General features: G+C 44.9%; 2 protein-coding genes across 5 annotated transcripts; both read left to right on the forward strand.

Moving 5' to 3' along the window:
- The first annotated feature begins 415 nt into the window (after positions 1-415).
- On the forward strand, positions 416-3,498 carry LOC123059751 (uncharacterized). 4 transcript variants are annotated; one of them, XM_044482238.1, is made up of 5 exons: positions 416-617; positions 834-927; positions 1,586-1,724; positions 2,772-2,852; positions 2,942-3,498. In XM_044482238.1, the coding sequence occupies exons 1-5, from the start codon at positions 431-433 to the stop codon at positions 3,161-3,163; spliced, it is 723 nt and encodes a 240-aa protein (XP_044338173.1). In that variant the 5' UTR covers positions 416-430; the 3' UTR covers positions 3,164-3,498. The 4 variants fall into 4 exon arrangements, with proteins under 4 accessions (XP_044338173.1, XP_044338175.1, XP_044338174.1 ...); XM_044482239.1 differs by having other exon boundaries at positions 482-655; XM_044482240.1 differs by lacking the exon at positions 834-927 and having other exon boundaries at positions 454-617.
- A 1,803-nt stretch (positions 3,499-5,301) lies between these two features.
- Positions 5,302-13,775, forward strand: LOC123059752 (paired amphipathic helix protein Sin3-like 3). The gene is made up of 23 exons (XM_044482242.1): positions 5,302-5,633; positions 5,977-6,237; positions 6,377-6,548; positions 6,641-6,739; positions 6,832-6,990; positions 7,455-7,761; positions 8,073-8,206; positions 8,347-8,422; positions 8,528-8,557; positions 8,643-8,884; positions 8,992-9,146; positions 9,228-9,355; positions 9,457-9,711; positions 9,810-10,427; positions 10,527-10,612; positions 10,990-11,643; positions 11,722-11,822; positions 11,911-12,049; positions 12,137-12,289; positions 12,444-12,607; positions 12,698-12,809; positions 12,895-13,075; positions 13,298-13,775. Exons 1-22 carry the CDS (start codon positions 5,539-5,541, stop codon positions 13,042-13,044), a joined length of 4,290 nt encoding a protein of 1,429 aa, XP_044338177.1. The 5' UTR covers positions 5,302-5,538; the 3' UTR covers positions 13,045-13,075; positions 13,298-13,775.
- The last annotated feature ends 2,438 nt before the right edge of the window (positions 13,776-16,213 follow it).

Genomic DNA, 16,213 nt, shown 5'->3' on the forward strand with positions numbered 1-16,213 from the left:
TCGATTTCCATTTTTTAAAAACTTGTTCAACATTGTTTTTAAAAATGCTCGATCGCATCTTATGTACACGATAAAAAAATTATATTTATTTTTTTAATATATGATCGACAATTTTTTTTTCTTACACATTCAGCATTTTTCCGAATGCTTCCCACTTCAGGAGCCCAGGCGCGCCCCGCAAGACGGGCCTGACAGGAAACAAATGGCAACAGGCGCCTGGGCTATTTGTCGCTTGAGGCACGATGCTTTCAGGAGCCCAGATAACCACCCATCGTCGTAGCAGGCCCACCTGACCTGTTCCCACTTCCTCGTTGACCCCATCGGATAAGCAATCATCAGAAACCTTCCATCGCTCTCACTGACACGCGGGCCACCCCGTCGGTGCGCCACGCCTGGACCCACGTGTCAACGTCACACCAACGCTTTACCCATGTGCGCCGGGCCGACGACGGGATCCCCCACCGCTTCCTCTCCTCCCTTTCCCCTCCCCCCACCGCCCCCCGCCCGAATATTCCAAGCTTGCGTCTTGCGGCGGCGGCGGCGGCGAGCAGACGGAGCCCAGGCCGGAGGAGGCCCCGGACCCCGATCCCGCCTCCAGTCGGCCCGCCCGGCGAGAGGTGCGTGCGACCCTCGCTCCTCCCCTCCCACAACACCGGTACCATTTCATCCGCAGAGGCTCGATCCATATCCTTTTCTTGCCGTGGCCGGAGCTCGCCCTTCTTCCGGCCGCCGCGCGCATTCGAATCGAATTGGTCCCCTCGGCCGCGCCCGCGGTCTGTTTACTTAATTTTAATCCATCCACTCGTTTTCGTGCCCCAATCCTGCCCACCCAGCTTCCTCCCCTCCCTTCCCCGGGGCCGCCTCGTTCCGAGGCAGTATGATGAGGCCGTGGCGGCGTCGGCATGCGGAGATCCTCAACATTCATCGGTGCAATTCGTCCTCTCTCATCTCTGTTTTTCATTTAGTTCCTGTGAGTTTCCTGCTGGATATCAATCTGTCACTTGCGGAATCACTGTCCGCTATTAGGAAGAATATAGTTTGCCCCCTCTCAAAACTTACCTATATTTTCTTGGCTGCTGGAGTATAGTTTTCAGTCCATTGGTTCATCCCCAAATCAGACGATCCATGGTAAAACTGAAGGTGAACTGTTCAAAAAAAATAATTCATCCTAGACTAGACAGACAGAGTGCTCTGTACGCAATGAAGGAAGAAAAAAACAAGCGTATGCTGTTGGTGCTTATCCTAATCAGTCTGGTGCCCCTGTCAGTTGGCACGTACTGAAATTCTACACTAGTCTGGTGGCCGTTTCGGTTGGCATGTACTTACTGGAATCCTACACTAGTCTATCTGGTGGGTTTTGGTGATCACTCACTTGAACAATGATGGCCGAACAATCGACAGTGTTTCTTGTGGTTGACGTTGTTTTGCCTTTTTCCTGTTGGTTGTATATATATATATGCAGTTCAGGGCCTAGCTATACACTACTTGTTGGCTCTAGTTCAGAGTTGAGAGTTGAGACTGCTTGTTATGTAGTACTAAGTGTGTGTCTGCAGTCATGGTAATTGGTGTTTCTTATGGATCACAGAGGCAACGGAGCTACTATGCCTGGAGCAGATGAGGCGTTTCCGGCAGAGTCGAGAACGACGCTGTTCTTTGGGGCTGTGACATCTAAATCGGAGCCGCTGACCTTTGAAGAGTCCCTCAGATTTGTCAAGAAAGTGAAGGTGAGTTCCTGTGTTCCAACACTTTATTTATTTATTTATTTATTTCTGCTGTTACATGATTTATATCCTTCTGGTTATAGTGTGAATCTTGCATCACTACTTCACCTCGTTTCATTTCTTGATGTATGTTAAATATTGTTTATGCTTGGAACAACTCCCCCTTGTGAGACCCTGATGGATGCCTCAGTTCGTATAGTTATCAAGTATGAACAGACCACACTTAGCAAGTAGTAGAAGTGCAGAACTCTCTTCTGTTGCTCAACTGTTTTCAGGTGAGTTCTATAGGTCTAGAATATACAGCAAAAACTGGGAGGGTGGGCATAAAGAACGCCAGGTCATGGGTTAGTTCAGTCACAAACCTTTGGCACTGTCATCAGGAATATTATTACACACCCTTTTGGTGATTCTAGACAGTTTTGAAAAGAAAAAGAAGCAGACTATTCTTCGTAAAAAATTTAGGGAAGAACTAGACCATTCTTAGCCAACTTAGTGAACTTACGGTCAGTATTCTCTGGGTCTGTCCGAACCAAACATCTTATCTGCATCAGAATCTCATACCGTTTATATTCTATTAACAAAAGGAACCAGATACCCTCCATGTAACACTGGTTCGGACTAGTAGAAGTGTAGAACTCTCTGCTTTTGCTTAACTGTTTCCAGGTGAGTTGCGTAGAGCTAGAATATACAGCAAATAATGGGAGGGAGGGGGGAGTTAAGGATGCAAGGCCATGGGTTAGTGCAGTCACAAACTTCTGGTACTGTCATAAGGATAGTGTTAGTACAAGCTCTTTTGGTGATTCTAGACCCGTTTTGAAAATAAAAGAACCAGACTATTGTTAGCCAACTTACGGTCAATACACTCTGGGTCTCTCTGGATCAAACCTCTTGTCTGCATCAGAATCTCATACTGTTTATTCTTCCTCTTAACAAAAGGAACCTTATACCCTCCATCTAACACTGCTACGTACTCTGTTTATATTCTCTTCCAACATACAAGCGAAGCGAAATCCGCAATCGAAAACCTTGATCAAGTGTCTTCTGTTTCAGGCTCGCAACTACATGCTGTACCTGTCGCTGTTCGACATCCTGGGCAGGACGGAGCTGTCCCAGCTGGAGGCCTACCAAACAGTATGAAACTACGAGTGCCATTGTACCCCCTTTTTGAACCAATCTCTGAAATCACCGACTGAACGATGCACACATGTTTTGCTGTGCAGCTGCAGCTGCTGTTCCGCGACCACCCGGACCTGCACGAAGGGCTCGAGAAGTTCAGGCCCCCGATGCCCACGAAGCACGCCGCGGCGAACAGCAACCTCTGGCCGTGGGTTTTCGCGTGCGCCGCCGTCCCGCTGGTCGCAATGAGCCTGATCCCGGCGCTGGGGAACCCGGTGCTGTGGCTCGTCCAGCAGACGCTCGGCGAGAAGATGAGGGCTGCGTGATTCGAGTCCGATTCCATTCGGCCACTAGAGTTGCAGGGCATGTTGCTCCTCGGCTGGCCGCTAGGTTTATCAATCCCGTCAACCAATAATGTAATTAATTGACACATGGTCGTGTGTGTGTGTGTGGCTGGTGTATATATAGTTAGAACAAGCAAAGAACATCATCATTGGATGGGATGGGAGGAAATTCAGGGTTTATTGTGCTACACAGTATCAGGTAGGCACTGGGAAGAAAGAAATTTGGTCACAGACCTGCAGGTCAGGTCTTTGCAACACCCAGTTATGCTCTCCAATGCTGGGTCGAACTTGGCTTGCTTATTATTTTTATCTGCATATATGTGTGTGATGATACTGCGTCTCGCGGTTGAACTCTCTCTAGCTGCTGTTGCGGCCATAGGATGGATCAGACTGGCACAAATGGCTCGTCAACTGTGCAGACAAACGTTTCCAGAAGATCGAAACTACTTCCTGTTTGGTGACGTATAATGTCTTATAAAAGTTTACAATGGATTCAAAAGAAAGTTTGCAAATTCAAAAAAGGTTGGGAATTTTGAAAAAGATTCATGGATTTCGAAAAAAGTTCATTGGTTTTGGCAAACAACGTTCAGCAATTTGACAAAAGTTCATCGATTTTGAAAACAAAACACGAATTCTACAAAAGTTCACAATTTTGAAAGAAAAGTTCATCGATTTTGACAACAAATCTCCTGTTTAAAAAGTTCATAGATTTTGGCAAACAAATTCATGGGCTTTGAAAAAAAATCACGAATTCTAAAAATGTTAACAGATTTTGACAAAAAAATCTCGTGTTTAAAACAAGTTCATCGATTCTGGCCAAAAAACACGAATATTCATGTATATTTTTTCAAAATATATTCTGGCCAAAAAACCCTTGAACTTAAACTGTAAAACCGAATATTCATATGTATTTTTCCCACGTCTTCTTCTTTCTTTCGCTCGTGTCCACGATCAATTAGCTCGCTCCTCCGAAACGAGCGGACAACCCACGAAGCGGCCAAATACAAAGCCGTCGTCCAGCTAGCTCAAAGCGACCAAATACGAAGCCGCCGACGATCAAATACAGCGCACGAAGCCGAATCAATCAAGGAGTTAGCACGAATCAATCAAGGAGCTAGCTAGCTGAATCGATCGATTCGGCGAACCTAGCTAGCTCCTCCGTCGGGCGGACGGCCGGTGGGTGCAACGGCCGGGGACGGGTGGACGGGGTGCGATTCATGAAGGTTACTATGGCAGTTAGATTCCCGTCAACGGTCTTTGGCGTATAGAGGGCACCCTCGGGCTGCCTTCAAAATCCTTATTTTCACGGGTTAGGCGTCCCTTAAAAAAGTTTACGGGTTGGAGTCGTTTATGGATTCTATTCAGATCGTTTTTACCGTCTAAAACTGTAATCCGGCAGTTATTTTACAGTTTTGTGTGTTTTAAAGGGTATGTTGAAGATGCTCTGAAGCGTCGAATAGGGATCGGGTCATGCTTTTGGGTCGATCAGGGCTTGGGGTTGTGTATTGCAATGTCGTTTACAGCGCAGGCACGCAAAGAGAGCGCAACATGTGCTCCAAGTTTGCGACTGGTCGACCGGGAGCCCGATTTAGTTTAGATATTTCGCTCAATTTTATTTGGTTTGTTTCCTAATCCTTTTTAATCTACCTTGCTTATCTTGAGTTTAGTCCTTTTTAATCTCTTACCCTCACCCTCACTTGCCCCATCCGAGGGGCGCCGGCGCCGCGCGCGCCCGATGCTTCATTTCGGTTACGATACCACAACCGTAATAACATTAAACTCGTCCCGCCATTATCGACCCTCCTCGGCACAACCGAAGAAGGCATGTGTGCGGACTTTTGGATGAGCCGGCCGAGGCATGAAAATTCACCCGAATTCGAAATCCAAATCCAAAAAACCACCCCACCCACACCAGAGCACGTAGCCCGTGTGCCGTGCGTGGCGTGCGTTACCCACACGACGCAAAGGAAGCAGAGGCGAGCCCTCCGGTGAGGTCACCGTCCCCTGGGCCGATCGGGGCCGTCCGCGCGGGCCTTATCCCCGATCCGACGGCCCCCGCGCGCGCCCGGTAGGTTTACGCCGTTCTTAAGGCGTCCTTGTTCGTCCCCCGGCCTCGTCTCGCTTCGCTCCTCTTGTCTTCCATCTCACCCCGCTGCCTCGCCCCTCTCCTTCCCCCACCCTCCAAGCGATTGCCTTTGCGCTCGCCGTCTCTCGTGCCGCGTGCGCCTCCGGGGAACTTCTTGTGCTCGCGGCAGCGGGCAGATCCGGTGTTCAGGGCGGCCGCGTTCGGGAGGAATCGCCGGTGGTTTGCTTCGGTCAAGGAGAGGAGTAGGAGCCGCTCGGTGCATGGTGGCCTGATGAAGCGCTCCAGGGAGGACGCGCTCGCCGCCGCCGGGTCGCAGCCCAGCAAGCGCATCACCACCAGCAGCGCCGCCGTCGCTCGATCCGATCCGTGAGTACCACCGCTCGCCCGCCGACTCGCCTCCCCGGCCGTCGGGTCCGAGGGGGTTCGGTTTTTTCTTTCCCCTGTTCCTCTTATCCACTACGGTTTCGAGCTTTTTTCGCGGAAATAGGGAGGTGGGTTTCGTGCTTGACGGGGTCGCCGGCGGGGCGAAACCGAAATAATCCTCGCCGACGGGGACGAATTCGGGGCTGGTTCTGGTTTCGGTCCCGAATTCGCGCTCCTTCGTCCCAATTCCAACCCCGCGCCGCCCAAAAATGGTGTTTTGGGGGGACGGCGGAGTCTCCGCACGGTTCTGACCCGGCGATCTGACGGTTTGGCCTCTCTCGTGCAGGTCGCCGCCGCAGCCCATGCCTCCGGCGGGGTCGGGGTCGGCCCTGGTGCCGGCGCCGCCGCCCCAGGCCGTGGCCGCCCTGCCGACGCAGCCCTCCGGCGGGTCTGGGGCCGCCACTGCTGCCGCGGCCGCCGCCGCAGGCCAGAAGCTGACGACCAACGACGCCCTCGTCTACCTCAAGGCCGTCAAGGACAAGTTCCAGGACAACCGCGCCAAGTACGAGGAGTTCCTCGAGGTCATGCGCGACTTCAAGAGCGAGAGGTGGTCTGCTGCTCCCTTTTCCCAGCCGGATCCATACTTATGTTTAACATAATAATTCCCCCCCCCCCCCCCCCCCCCCCCCCTGGGTCGGCATACCGATGTTTCTAGTTGTCTGAAATGCTCTGATTTTCGGCCGCAGGATCGACACCAACGGGGTGATTATCCGCGTGAAGACCCTCTTCAACGGGTACCCCGAGCTGATCCTGGGATTCAACACCTTCTTGCCCAAGGGCTTTGCAATCAGGCTGCAGCAGGATGAGAAGAAGCCTGTGGATTTCGCGGAGGCTATCAACTTCGTGAACAAGATTAAGGTATAAAACACATAGGCTCAACCGTCATCATGTGAAGCTGCGATGTATGTATGCACCGATCCGTCACGTGACGGCCTCCCCTTGTACAACAGAGTCGGTTCCAGCGCGACGAGCATGTCTACAAGTCGTTCCTGGACATCCTCAACATGTACCGCAAGGATAACAAGTCCATCCAAGATGTTTACCATGAGGTGCCCATTTCATTTCCTTTTTGGTGTATTTCATTTTAACTCATTACTCTTCTTTCATTACAGTCTAGAGTTTAACACGTTTTTTTTGGCAGGTTGCTGTGCTGTTCAGCGACCACAAAGACTTGCTCGAAGAATTCCAGCACTTCTTGCCTGATACCTCGGTGTCTCCGCAAGCAGGGGCCGCTCCAAGAGGCGGCTTAGTTAAGCGGGAAGCTCTAATGCCCCCTGCTAGTAGGGGTCACATTGAAAAGGTATAAATCACATGAGGGTTGTTTTGTAAGCTTCATTAGTGACTGGCTAAATAGCTGGCAGAAAATAGCGACGAAAGGCGCCTGATATGTATCTTAATTATAATATTTCCTAGAATTTTGGGGTATGGCTGTTCTTGCTTTCCATTTTCTAATGAGTGAAATACAATTCACGTCGTGCACACACGGCTTTCATATAGGTGAAAATGCTTAGATGCTTAACAAATTCTTCTTAAATTTGCATGATATTTGGTGTATTCATCAGCCAGTTCTATGTCTGTTAACTAAATATTGGAATCCAAGTAATTTTAATGTTTTCCGTTGATGTGATCGGGCTGAGCTGAGGTCAACACGATACTAATCATATGTTTTATCACATTAGACATGTTTTCTGCATTGATATTGCAACCATGAGGTAATTATTGTATAAAGTTGCCTGATCTGTCATCTTATGTCTCATTCCTCAGCCTAGGGCTTTTCCGTCTCATACCGACCGTGACGCCAGTGTCGATCGTCCTGACGTGGACCATGATCGCCAAAGACAACGGGAGAAGAACAAGGAACGCAAGGCAGAAAGAGATAGAAGAGATTATGATAGAGATGAGAAGGATGTTGAACAAGACAGCAAAGAGGTGGATGTTGGCCAGCGTAAGCGCAAACCTTTTCCAAGCGCAAACCTTGCAGGTGCTGAGGCACACCAAGGAGGCCACCCTGAGATTCATGGAATTAATAGTGCCTCTGCCTCATCGTATGATAACAAGGACGCGTTAAAGAGTAAGTTTCTCTGAATTAGTAAGTAGATAATATTTCTGGCCAGTATGGCAGTTTGTTGCTTTACATCACTGTTCATATGATCGCTAAAGTGCAATGCTGCATGACCTTAAAATGTGTGCCCTTACAGATACACCATTTGTTGAATAAGCCTGTTGTATAACTCTGTTTCAGTGTAGTCTTCTGGTGTCTATGTTAGATACTCAGAAACAATGGCTGAATACAGTCAGTATCGTTTTTATACCTGGAGAAAACTTTTGTGTGCTTTCCACTTGCATATTACTTACATCCACAAATTTTCCTTGCAACATTAGGTGGATACACACAGGAGTTCCATTTCTGCGAAAAAGTCAAGGAGAAGCTGGAATATGATGCTTACCAGGAGTTCTTGAAATGCCTTCACATCTACAGCCAGGAAATTATTACGAGAAGTGAACTGAAGAACTTGGTGGGTTTCTGTTGGACTTATGCTTTTATTCAATATTTAAGCTTCAGTTGCTTCACTAAGTATGCTCAAGGATCTTTCCCTTATCTGTTTGGTCTTAATTAGTTATAAGTGACTCATGCATGTCCTCACTGATTTTACAGGTGAGCGATATACTACAACACTACCCAGATCTTATGGATGGATTTAATGAATTCTTGGAACATTGTGAAAATATAGGTAAATTGCATACCTAATTAGTGTATATTGATGACCATCTTGCAGGATTTACATCACTGCTTCTGAATTTCATTTAATTCTGTCTGTTTTTTTCCCACTCTGCAGATGGATTTCTGGCTGGAGTCTTCAGTAAAAGTATGTGCTATTTGCTTCAAACGTTGTATCCCTTTTTCTAAATCATTTTGAATTTTCTTGTTAACACTAATTATCTGGATTGAAGAGCAACCTGGAAGGCTAATTAAAACAGAGGATAAAGAAAGGGATAAGGAGCATGAGAGGGAGGATAGGAACAGAGACCGGGACAAGGAAAGAGAAAAGGAACGGGAAAGGCTGCATCCAAAGGAAGGTCCTAGCCAGAAACCCTCGATTGTCAAAGAGAAGTATCTATGCAAACCAATATCAGAGCTTGATCTCTCAAATTGTCAGCGATGCACTCCAAGTTACCGGCTTCTACCTAAAAATGTAAGATAGTGTTGCTTCCGCTGTTCTTTTTCATGCTGTGTTTCATATAACATTTGTTTTCATTTTTTGTTTCATCTAACTAACATTTGGTTTAATCCTGTTTTCAGTACCCAATGCCTCCGGCAGGCAACAAGACTGATCTTGGTGCCACGGTTCTTAATGATCACTGGGTGTCAGTGACATCAGGGAGTGAAGACTATTCGTTTAAGCACATGCGCAAGAATCAGTATGAAGAAAGTTTATTTAGATGCGAAGATGACAGGTATGTATTATCCCATGTAAACTGCTCTGTTTGTTGGATCATCTATTGATGCTGGCTACAAATTGATCTGAATGTTTCCAGGTTCGAGTTGGATATGCTGTTGGAGTCAGTTAATGCAGCAACTAAGCGCGTCGAGGAGTTGATAGAAAAAATGCAAGATAACTCAGTAAAACCAGAAAGCCCAATACGCATCGATGAGCACTTAACTCGTAAGTACACTTGTGTTCAGCATATGTTGATACTGTTTGGTGATACTTGAACTGAATGGAGCTTGACTAGTTGTTTTGGCTTATTAACCACTGCCTTGCAGCTTTGAATCTAAGGTGCATTGAACGGTTATATGGTGACCATGGTCTGGATGTGATGGACGTTCTTCGAAGAAATGCTAGTGTTGCGCTGCCAGTTATCTTATCTAGGCTAAAACAAAAGCAGGAGGAATGGTCAAGGTGTCGATCAGATTTCAACAAGGTTTGGGCTGACATTTATGCCAAAAATTACCACAAGTCACTTGATCATCGCAGTTTCTATTTCAAGCAGCAAGACTCGAAGAATCTCAGCACAAAATGTATGTAAACCTTTTATATATACATGCAAATTTTTCTTATGGTTCCAGCCTTGCCTGGTTGCCTAATTTTTCTTGATTCTGTTTTGTTGCCTGTGCAGCTCTATTGACCGAGATTAAAGAAATTAATGAGAAGAAAAGAAAGGAAGACGATGTCCTCATTGCTATTGCTGCTGGAAATAGGCGGCCTATAGTTCCCAACATGTCATTTGAGTATGTAGATGCAAATATCCACGACGATCTTTATAAGATCGTGAAGTACTCGTGTGGAGAAGTCTGTGGCTCGGACCAACTGGACAAAGTGATGAGGATTTGGACAACTTTTCTGGAGCCTATTTTGGGCATTCCGTCTCGATCCCACGGCGCCGTGGATGCAGATCTAACTAAACCCAAGAATGGCATCACAAAATCTGGTATTGCAAATGTGGGGGAAAGCAATGCTTCTCCTGATGGAGTTGCTGCCCAGCAAGGCCATGGTGATGAAAGCATGCAACAGGAGCAAGCACCATCAGCTGTGGCTAGATTGTCTAGGTTAGCGAAAGGAGTTGCAGCAGACTCCCAAAATGGTTCCCATGATGCAGATCGAACTGCTCGTAGAGATGAGGAAGCATCAAATGCTGCACTAAATGAAGTATCTGCAGTAAGCACCCAGAACATGCCTACCGAGAGATCAGCAGGACAACATAGCCATATGAAGGGAAACTCTGAAACCACGCCAGGTTTGCATTTCTGATAGTTGGATACTTTCTTATTTGTTATAATTTGTAACTTGATTAGGTCTATTTTTGCCAGTTCTAATGATTTGTCTTGCCTGCCAGGAGTGAATGCATCTAAAAGTTCACATGCTGGAGTTAGTATGGCTGCCGGTGCCAGGGCTGGCCATGAAGTATTACCATCTACTGAGGTATATAACGTCTTGTGAGCTCAATTTACTTCCCACCTTTGTTAACTACGCCAGGACTTCCAATGAAGTATTACCGCCAGTTCGTGTGCTGGAGGTCGTATGGCTGCTCATGCCAGGGCTGGCATGCTTTTTCTTTTTCTTTTTATAAGGGTTGTTTTCCCATTCTTGTCTATCTTCCTTTTTTTCCTTTTTGTTGGTGTCTTTTGCTGCCTTTTTTTGCCCGCCCATTTTATCTGTCTTCTGCTCTGTTAATAGCGATGCTTGGAATGTTTGTGCTTGTGTTGAGTTGTATCCGTTCATCAAAGGCAAAGTGCAGATTAATCTTTTTTACCCATAGATTCATTCAACACCATGCTCATATGTTTCTTTGTCAATAGGGTGGAGAGACTGGCAAGTCAGGATCATCTTTAAATGGTGGGGCTACCAGCGAGGGTAACAAAGGGCGCCTATTTAATGAAGCTGCTGCGTCCCACAATACATCGAAAGTTGAACGAGAAGAAGGTGAATTATCGCCTAATGGAGATTTTGAAGAGGACAATTTTGTGCCTTTCGAAGATGGCGCATCTAAAACAAAGGAAGGTTCTACAAGCAGAACATTCAAGGTTAGACCTGGTCAAGTGGAGCCTCATGCTGAGGCAGCCGGCGAGAACGATGCTGATGATGAGGAAAGCACTCAAAGGTCTACCGAGGACAGTGAGAATGCTTCTGAGGCCGGTGAAGATGCATCAGGAAGTGAATCTGGTGATGGCGAGCACGGTTCTCCCGAAGATCACGATGAGGAAGAAGATATGGATCATGATCAGGATCCGAAGGCAGAAAGTGAGGGTGAGGCAGAGGGGACAACTGAGACCCACGACGTTGAAGGAGGAATGTCATTACTCGGAATATCATTGCCTTCATCCGAACGCTTTCTGTACTCGGCTAAACCACTGGCCAAGCATGTTCCCACATCTTTACATGGTCGGGAAGATAGATCGTCACATGTATTTTATGGGAATGATTCATTTTACATCTTGTTCAGGCTGCACCAGGTGAGCTTTGCAAGAAGTGTTGTTGACCCTATGTGTTTGCGTGTGCTCTCCTTTGCTAAACTAACTTATCAATTGCAGATGCTGTACGAACGACTGCTTTCAGCAAAGACAAACTCTTCGAGTGCTGAAAAGAAATGGAGAACCTCCAAGGATACAAACCCCCCTGACCTATATGCAAGGTAATATTGCTTTTTTCGAATTGTCCAGTTGCTTATACCATACCCTGTCCATCTATATGACCGTAATTGGTCTGTCATTTTAATGAAGGTTCATAAAGGCACTCTACAACTTGCTTGATGGCACTTCTGATAATACCAAATTTGAGGATGACTGCCGTGCTATTATTGGGACCCAGTCATACGTTCTCTTTACTTTGGATAAACTGATATACAAAGTTGTGAAGCAGGTAAGTTGAGTGAGCCGTCCCCTGTTTTTATTATTTCGCTCTGGGTTGGCTGCTGCAACATTCATTCTTGTTCTTCCCTGGCATCAGCTTCAAGCTATAGCGACAGATGAAATGGACAGCAAGCTTCTCCAGCTTTATATGTATGAGAAGTCAAGATCCCCTGGGAGGTTCTTTGATCTGGTCTATCATGAAAACGCCCGTGTCCTGCTCCATGATGAGAGCATGTATCGATTCGAATGTGTAAGCCTCATTCTACTCTGCATAGTACCATGGTTAACTATAGATAAAGAAAAAGCTGTTCAGTTTCTGTTGCAAATGAACTGGTTTGCTTGCACTGCAAATTTGGTAATTAATTGTCCTGGAATGATAAATTTAATTTTCTCCCAAATTACAGTGCTCAAGTCCAATGAGGGTGTCTATTCAGCTGATGGAATATGGTCATGAGAAGCCTGAGGTGACTGCGGTATCCATTGAGCCAAATTTTGCCTCTTATCTTTTCAGCGAGTATCTGTCAAATTCGTCAGGCACGATGCTGCCTGAAGGTGTCTTCCTTGGAAGGTATCCCCGACCTCTACGCCCCACAACTAGATTGAAGCTCCTGATTACGTTTCTCCTGTTCTAATCCATTATCTCACGATGTTCTTCCAGGAACAAGCGGAAACATTCAAATGACGGCGAGCCTTCAGATTCGTTGAAGGCCATGGATGGTATCAAAGTTGCTAATGGTCTTGAATGCAAGATATCCTGCAAGACCTCTAAGGTACTGCATCTTTATTTAATTCGGAATTCCATGCTTTCAGTTCTCCCTGGATATTATAGTATATCTTACAATGCCATATATGCAGGTCTCCTATGTCCTTGACACCGAAGATTTCTTGTTTCGGTTGAGAAAGAGGAGGCTTTCACCCGGTGGAAATGTGGCCGACAAGTCGCCGACCTCCAAAAAATATGATGCAAAAGTGCAGCGCTTTCATTTATTTCTATCCAAGCCTTAAGAGGGCCATAGGCAAAAAAAAAAAAACATTGGTAATTCTGCTATGTTCTGATCCCTTCATCACTTTATCTCATTGTGCTGTCTATTCTTGATAGTATCTCTTTCCTAAATTGCACTCCCTTTATACGGAGAAAGGTTTGGGAGATTGTTATGAAGTTAGTTTTTTTTTCAGCTCAAGAAAGTGCTATCCCAGACAAAATTGCATGATTTTGTATAACAAGGCATTGATTTCTTTTTTGGCATGCGCCTTGCAGACATTGTATCCAGATCAGGAGATGCTGCTGGGGTTGTGACCGCCTTGCTCTTGCTTCGATAGTGACAAGAAGAATAATAATAAATCAGCTGGGTGCTGGATAGATGATATACCCGGTAAATACAGCAAAGCAAAGCATGTTAGGGCCACCTCGGTCAGCCTTAGGCCGCGCCGAAAAAGATGTGTGTTTGTAAATATGTATGGTCAGAAGAAGGATGTTGTTTGTTCTGTTAACCTGTTACCTGTAGTGTCTTTTTGGTCGTAGGAGAAGGATTCTATTGAAGTGGTTATCACCATTTGTTGATGCTGGTATAGGTCTCCTGTTATGTCGTGTTGACCGTCAGTTTTTCGGTTCAAGATATGTAGCCTTGGTCAGTTAAATGCAACAGTCATTGTTTTTAATGCGTCGTCTGTGACAAGATTATGTTTAGTGTGCTACTGTATAATGTTTTGAGCTAATGATTCTAGTGTTTGAGTTATGCTGTTTGGTTGTCTTAAGATGACCTTGGCATTGTAGCTATGTCTCGCCAATTGCGAGACTTGGCTCCGTCTCGCATCTGGGGAGCATGCTACTGTAAGAGGAGTTTTTCGTGGTTATCGTTGGATTGGCCACCTGAAGTCTGCATGTTAAACCTTGTGTTATACAGTACATTTCATGGAATGAAATGAGGGTGTGTGCCTTAATGTCGAAAACCATTATAGTTCATAAATATGCATCCCCTTGTTAGGATCTTGTACATCAAAGGTTAAGGACTGTCCAAATGAAGAACAACATGTCTGGATGTTAAGTACTGAAAGTGCTATCTCTGTCCCCTCTAGGATCAGTAAACTACATATGTGGTTGAAATGTCTGTTGACTGTGTTTGTGTGTTGGGATTGTTTGCCAGGAGAAAGCTTTTCGCCCATCAGGAAGCAAGCGAGTTTTATCGTACCAAGCTGAAGAGTGAAACGCTGAATCTCAAAACTAGGTGAGCATGTGAGCGTGCACTCCGTGCCAATTGAAAATGGACTCGTGCATTCAGTGGCGACCGAGTTTTTGAAATTTCGTGGCGGACCGACTTTTCAAACTTCCAAACTCAACAAAGTTTTGATTGAACCTAAGCTTTATGCAAGAGCATGTCTACAGCCTACCCCCAACCTCACTGCCACCAGCCATGATTTCCAGCATACTTTTTGAAACACAAAACACTGAACCCAGAGCTTCATTACCTCTAGCCGCACTTTTCACAGCTATGGGATGGGAACAGAGCTCCTACTCTGTTTCTTCATCAAAGAAGAAAAAAACTGAGACAGAGAGAACTCATTTGTTCCTTCAGAACGAAAAACAAAGCCATCTGGGTCTCAACTTCTATTCATTTTTTCAAAAGAAATACTACCTTTTACTTTATTTATAAGTTATATATTTTTAAAGTTTAGTATTTTTCATGATTTTCTAAAAAATAATGAATATTTTACATAACTAAGAATATATTTAAAAGTTCCTGATTTTTAAAAATATTTTAAACTTTTTTAAAAATTAATAACAATTTTATGAATATTTTTGGATAATATATTTTTAAAATCTGCTAAAATCTAATAGCCGATTTATTTTCAATAATATTTTAAATTTGATGAATAGAAAAAAAAGAGAAAACTGGGGCTGGTAGCAGCAGCTGGAGCAGCTAGTTTTTGCTTTCGGGCAGCCGATTTTTCTTCCAAGCACGTAAGATAACGAGGAACACGAGCATTGTTCTTGGGTCTGCCTATCTGCTCGTCGAGTTGCCAGTAGGGCAAAGCGCTCCCGGGCATGGGCCAGCCCCAAGAAGAATTTGTTGCAACTACTTTAGTTTACAGAGGAAGTATATGCATCTCTTAGAAGTATATAAATATTATTTGAAAGACATACACTATTTGTATAAGCACTTTTCATCATCAACGCTTGTCGTCCTAGTCATAGGAATTGTCCTCTTCCTATTACTGAAACGGCGAGCGTTAATGGTGAAACCTTTACCAATACGGACCTCATGGAGACAGAGCTTTCATTTTACGCTTTGAAGCACAAGGAGCTTGGAAAGAAGGGGGACAAGGAGCATGCTCACAAGATCAACGCCGAGGTCAATGAGTTGTTCGACCAACTTCAGAGGGAAGATTGGGATGACATCGACTCAGACGACGACGACTTCTACGGGTACCTTGCGTGTACGAAGGCAGGTTCCCCGTGATGGTCTAGTGTAGAAGTGAGGAGGAGGACTGTGATGTTCTATCGTATTACAGTTTAATTATCTAGTTAATTTTAATGTTTAATGTTGAACATTTCATACTAGAGTTTGAATATTTGGAGAATGCAAGGAATCACCATGTGGTCTTTGATGAATAAAGCTTGGTTTACCCCTCAAAAGAAAAGTTGACGCTACTCCCCTGATGTAGGAAAAACCCTATTTGACGCTTACTGCATCAAAAAGGCATTGTTTCACAAAGACCCAATCGATACGAGTGAACATGGGACAACTCATTTTAATCTATTCATTGTCTCTGCATCCCGGTTTTGTGAACCTTCTAGATGGTTTGATGCCGGGTTTTATGATTTGGGGACCATCTAGAAGGTTCATGAATCAGTTTTTTTCTTTTTGCCCTTTTATGTTACTTTTTTAGTCTTTTTGTTTTTAAATCACAAAATACAAAAATATGTTTATCATATTTTAAAACTTGTTCATTTATAAAAAATTGAAAATTTCAAAGTTTGTCTACGTTTTAAAAACTATTCTTAAAAAAGGATTTCCAAATTTGTTGATGCTTTTTGAAAAATATTAGTAGTTCCAAATTTTTTGTTCTCGTTTAGAAAAATTGTTCAGAGTTTCAAAATTTGTTCATGTTTTCGAAACTTTTCAATTTTCCAAAATGGTTTAGAACATCAACTTTTGCTTCTCGTTTTTCAAAA

Source organism: Triticum aestivum, chromosome 3A (assembly GCF_018294505.1).
Source record: "Triticum aestivum cultivar Chinese Spring chromosome 3A, IWGSC CS RefSeq v2.1, whole genome shotgun sequence".
NCBI classification, from domain to species: domain Eukaryota; kingdom Viridiplantae; phylum Streptophyta; class Magnoliopsida; order Poales; family Poaceae; genus Triticum; species Triticum aestivum.

Bases quoted from the DNA above. Each gene is read 5' to 3' on its own strand.
- LOC123059751 (XM_044482238.1), top strand. From the start codon at position 431: ATGTGCGCCGGGCCGACGACGGGATCCCCCACCGCTTCCTCTCCTCCC. The intron at 618-833 runs GTGCGTGCGACC...CTGCCCACCCAG, and splicing joins GTCGGCCCGCCCGGCGAGAG to CTTCCTCCCCTCCCTTCCCC. The intron at 1,725-2,771 runs GTGAGTTCCTGT...CTTCTGTTTCAG, and splicing joins GATTTGTCAAGAAAGTGAAG to GCTCGCAACTACATGCTGTA.
- LOC123059752 (XM_044482242.1), top strand. From the start codon at position 5,539: ATGAAGCGCTCCAGGGAGGACGCGCTCGCCGCCGCCGGGTCGCAGCCC. The intron at 9,147-9,227 runs GTATGTATTATC...GAATGTTTCCAG, and splicing joins TTTAGATGCGAAGATGACAG to GTTCGAGTTGGATATGCTGT. The intron at 9,712-9,809 runs GTATGTAAACCT...TTGCCTGTGCAG, and splicing joins GAAGAATCTCAGCACAAAAT to CTCTATTGACCGAGATTAAA.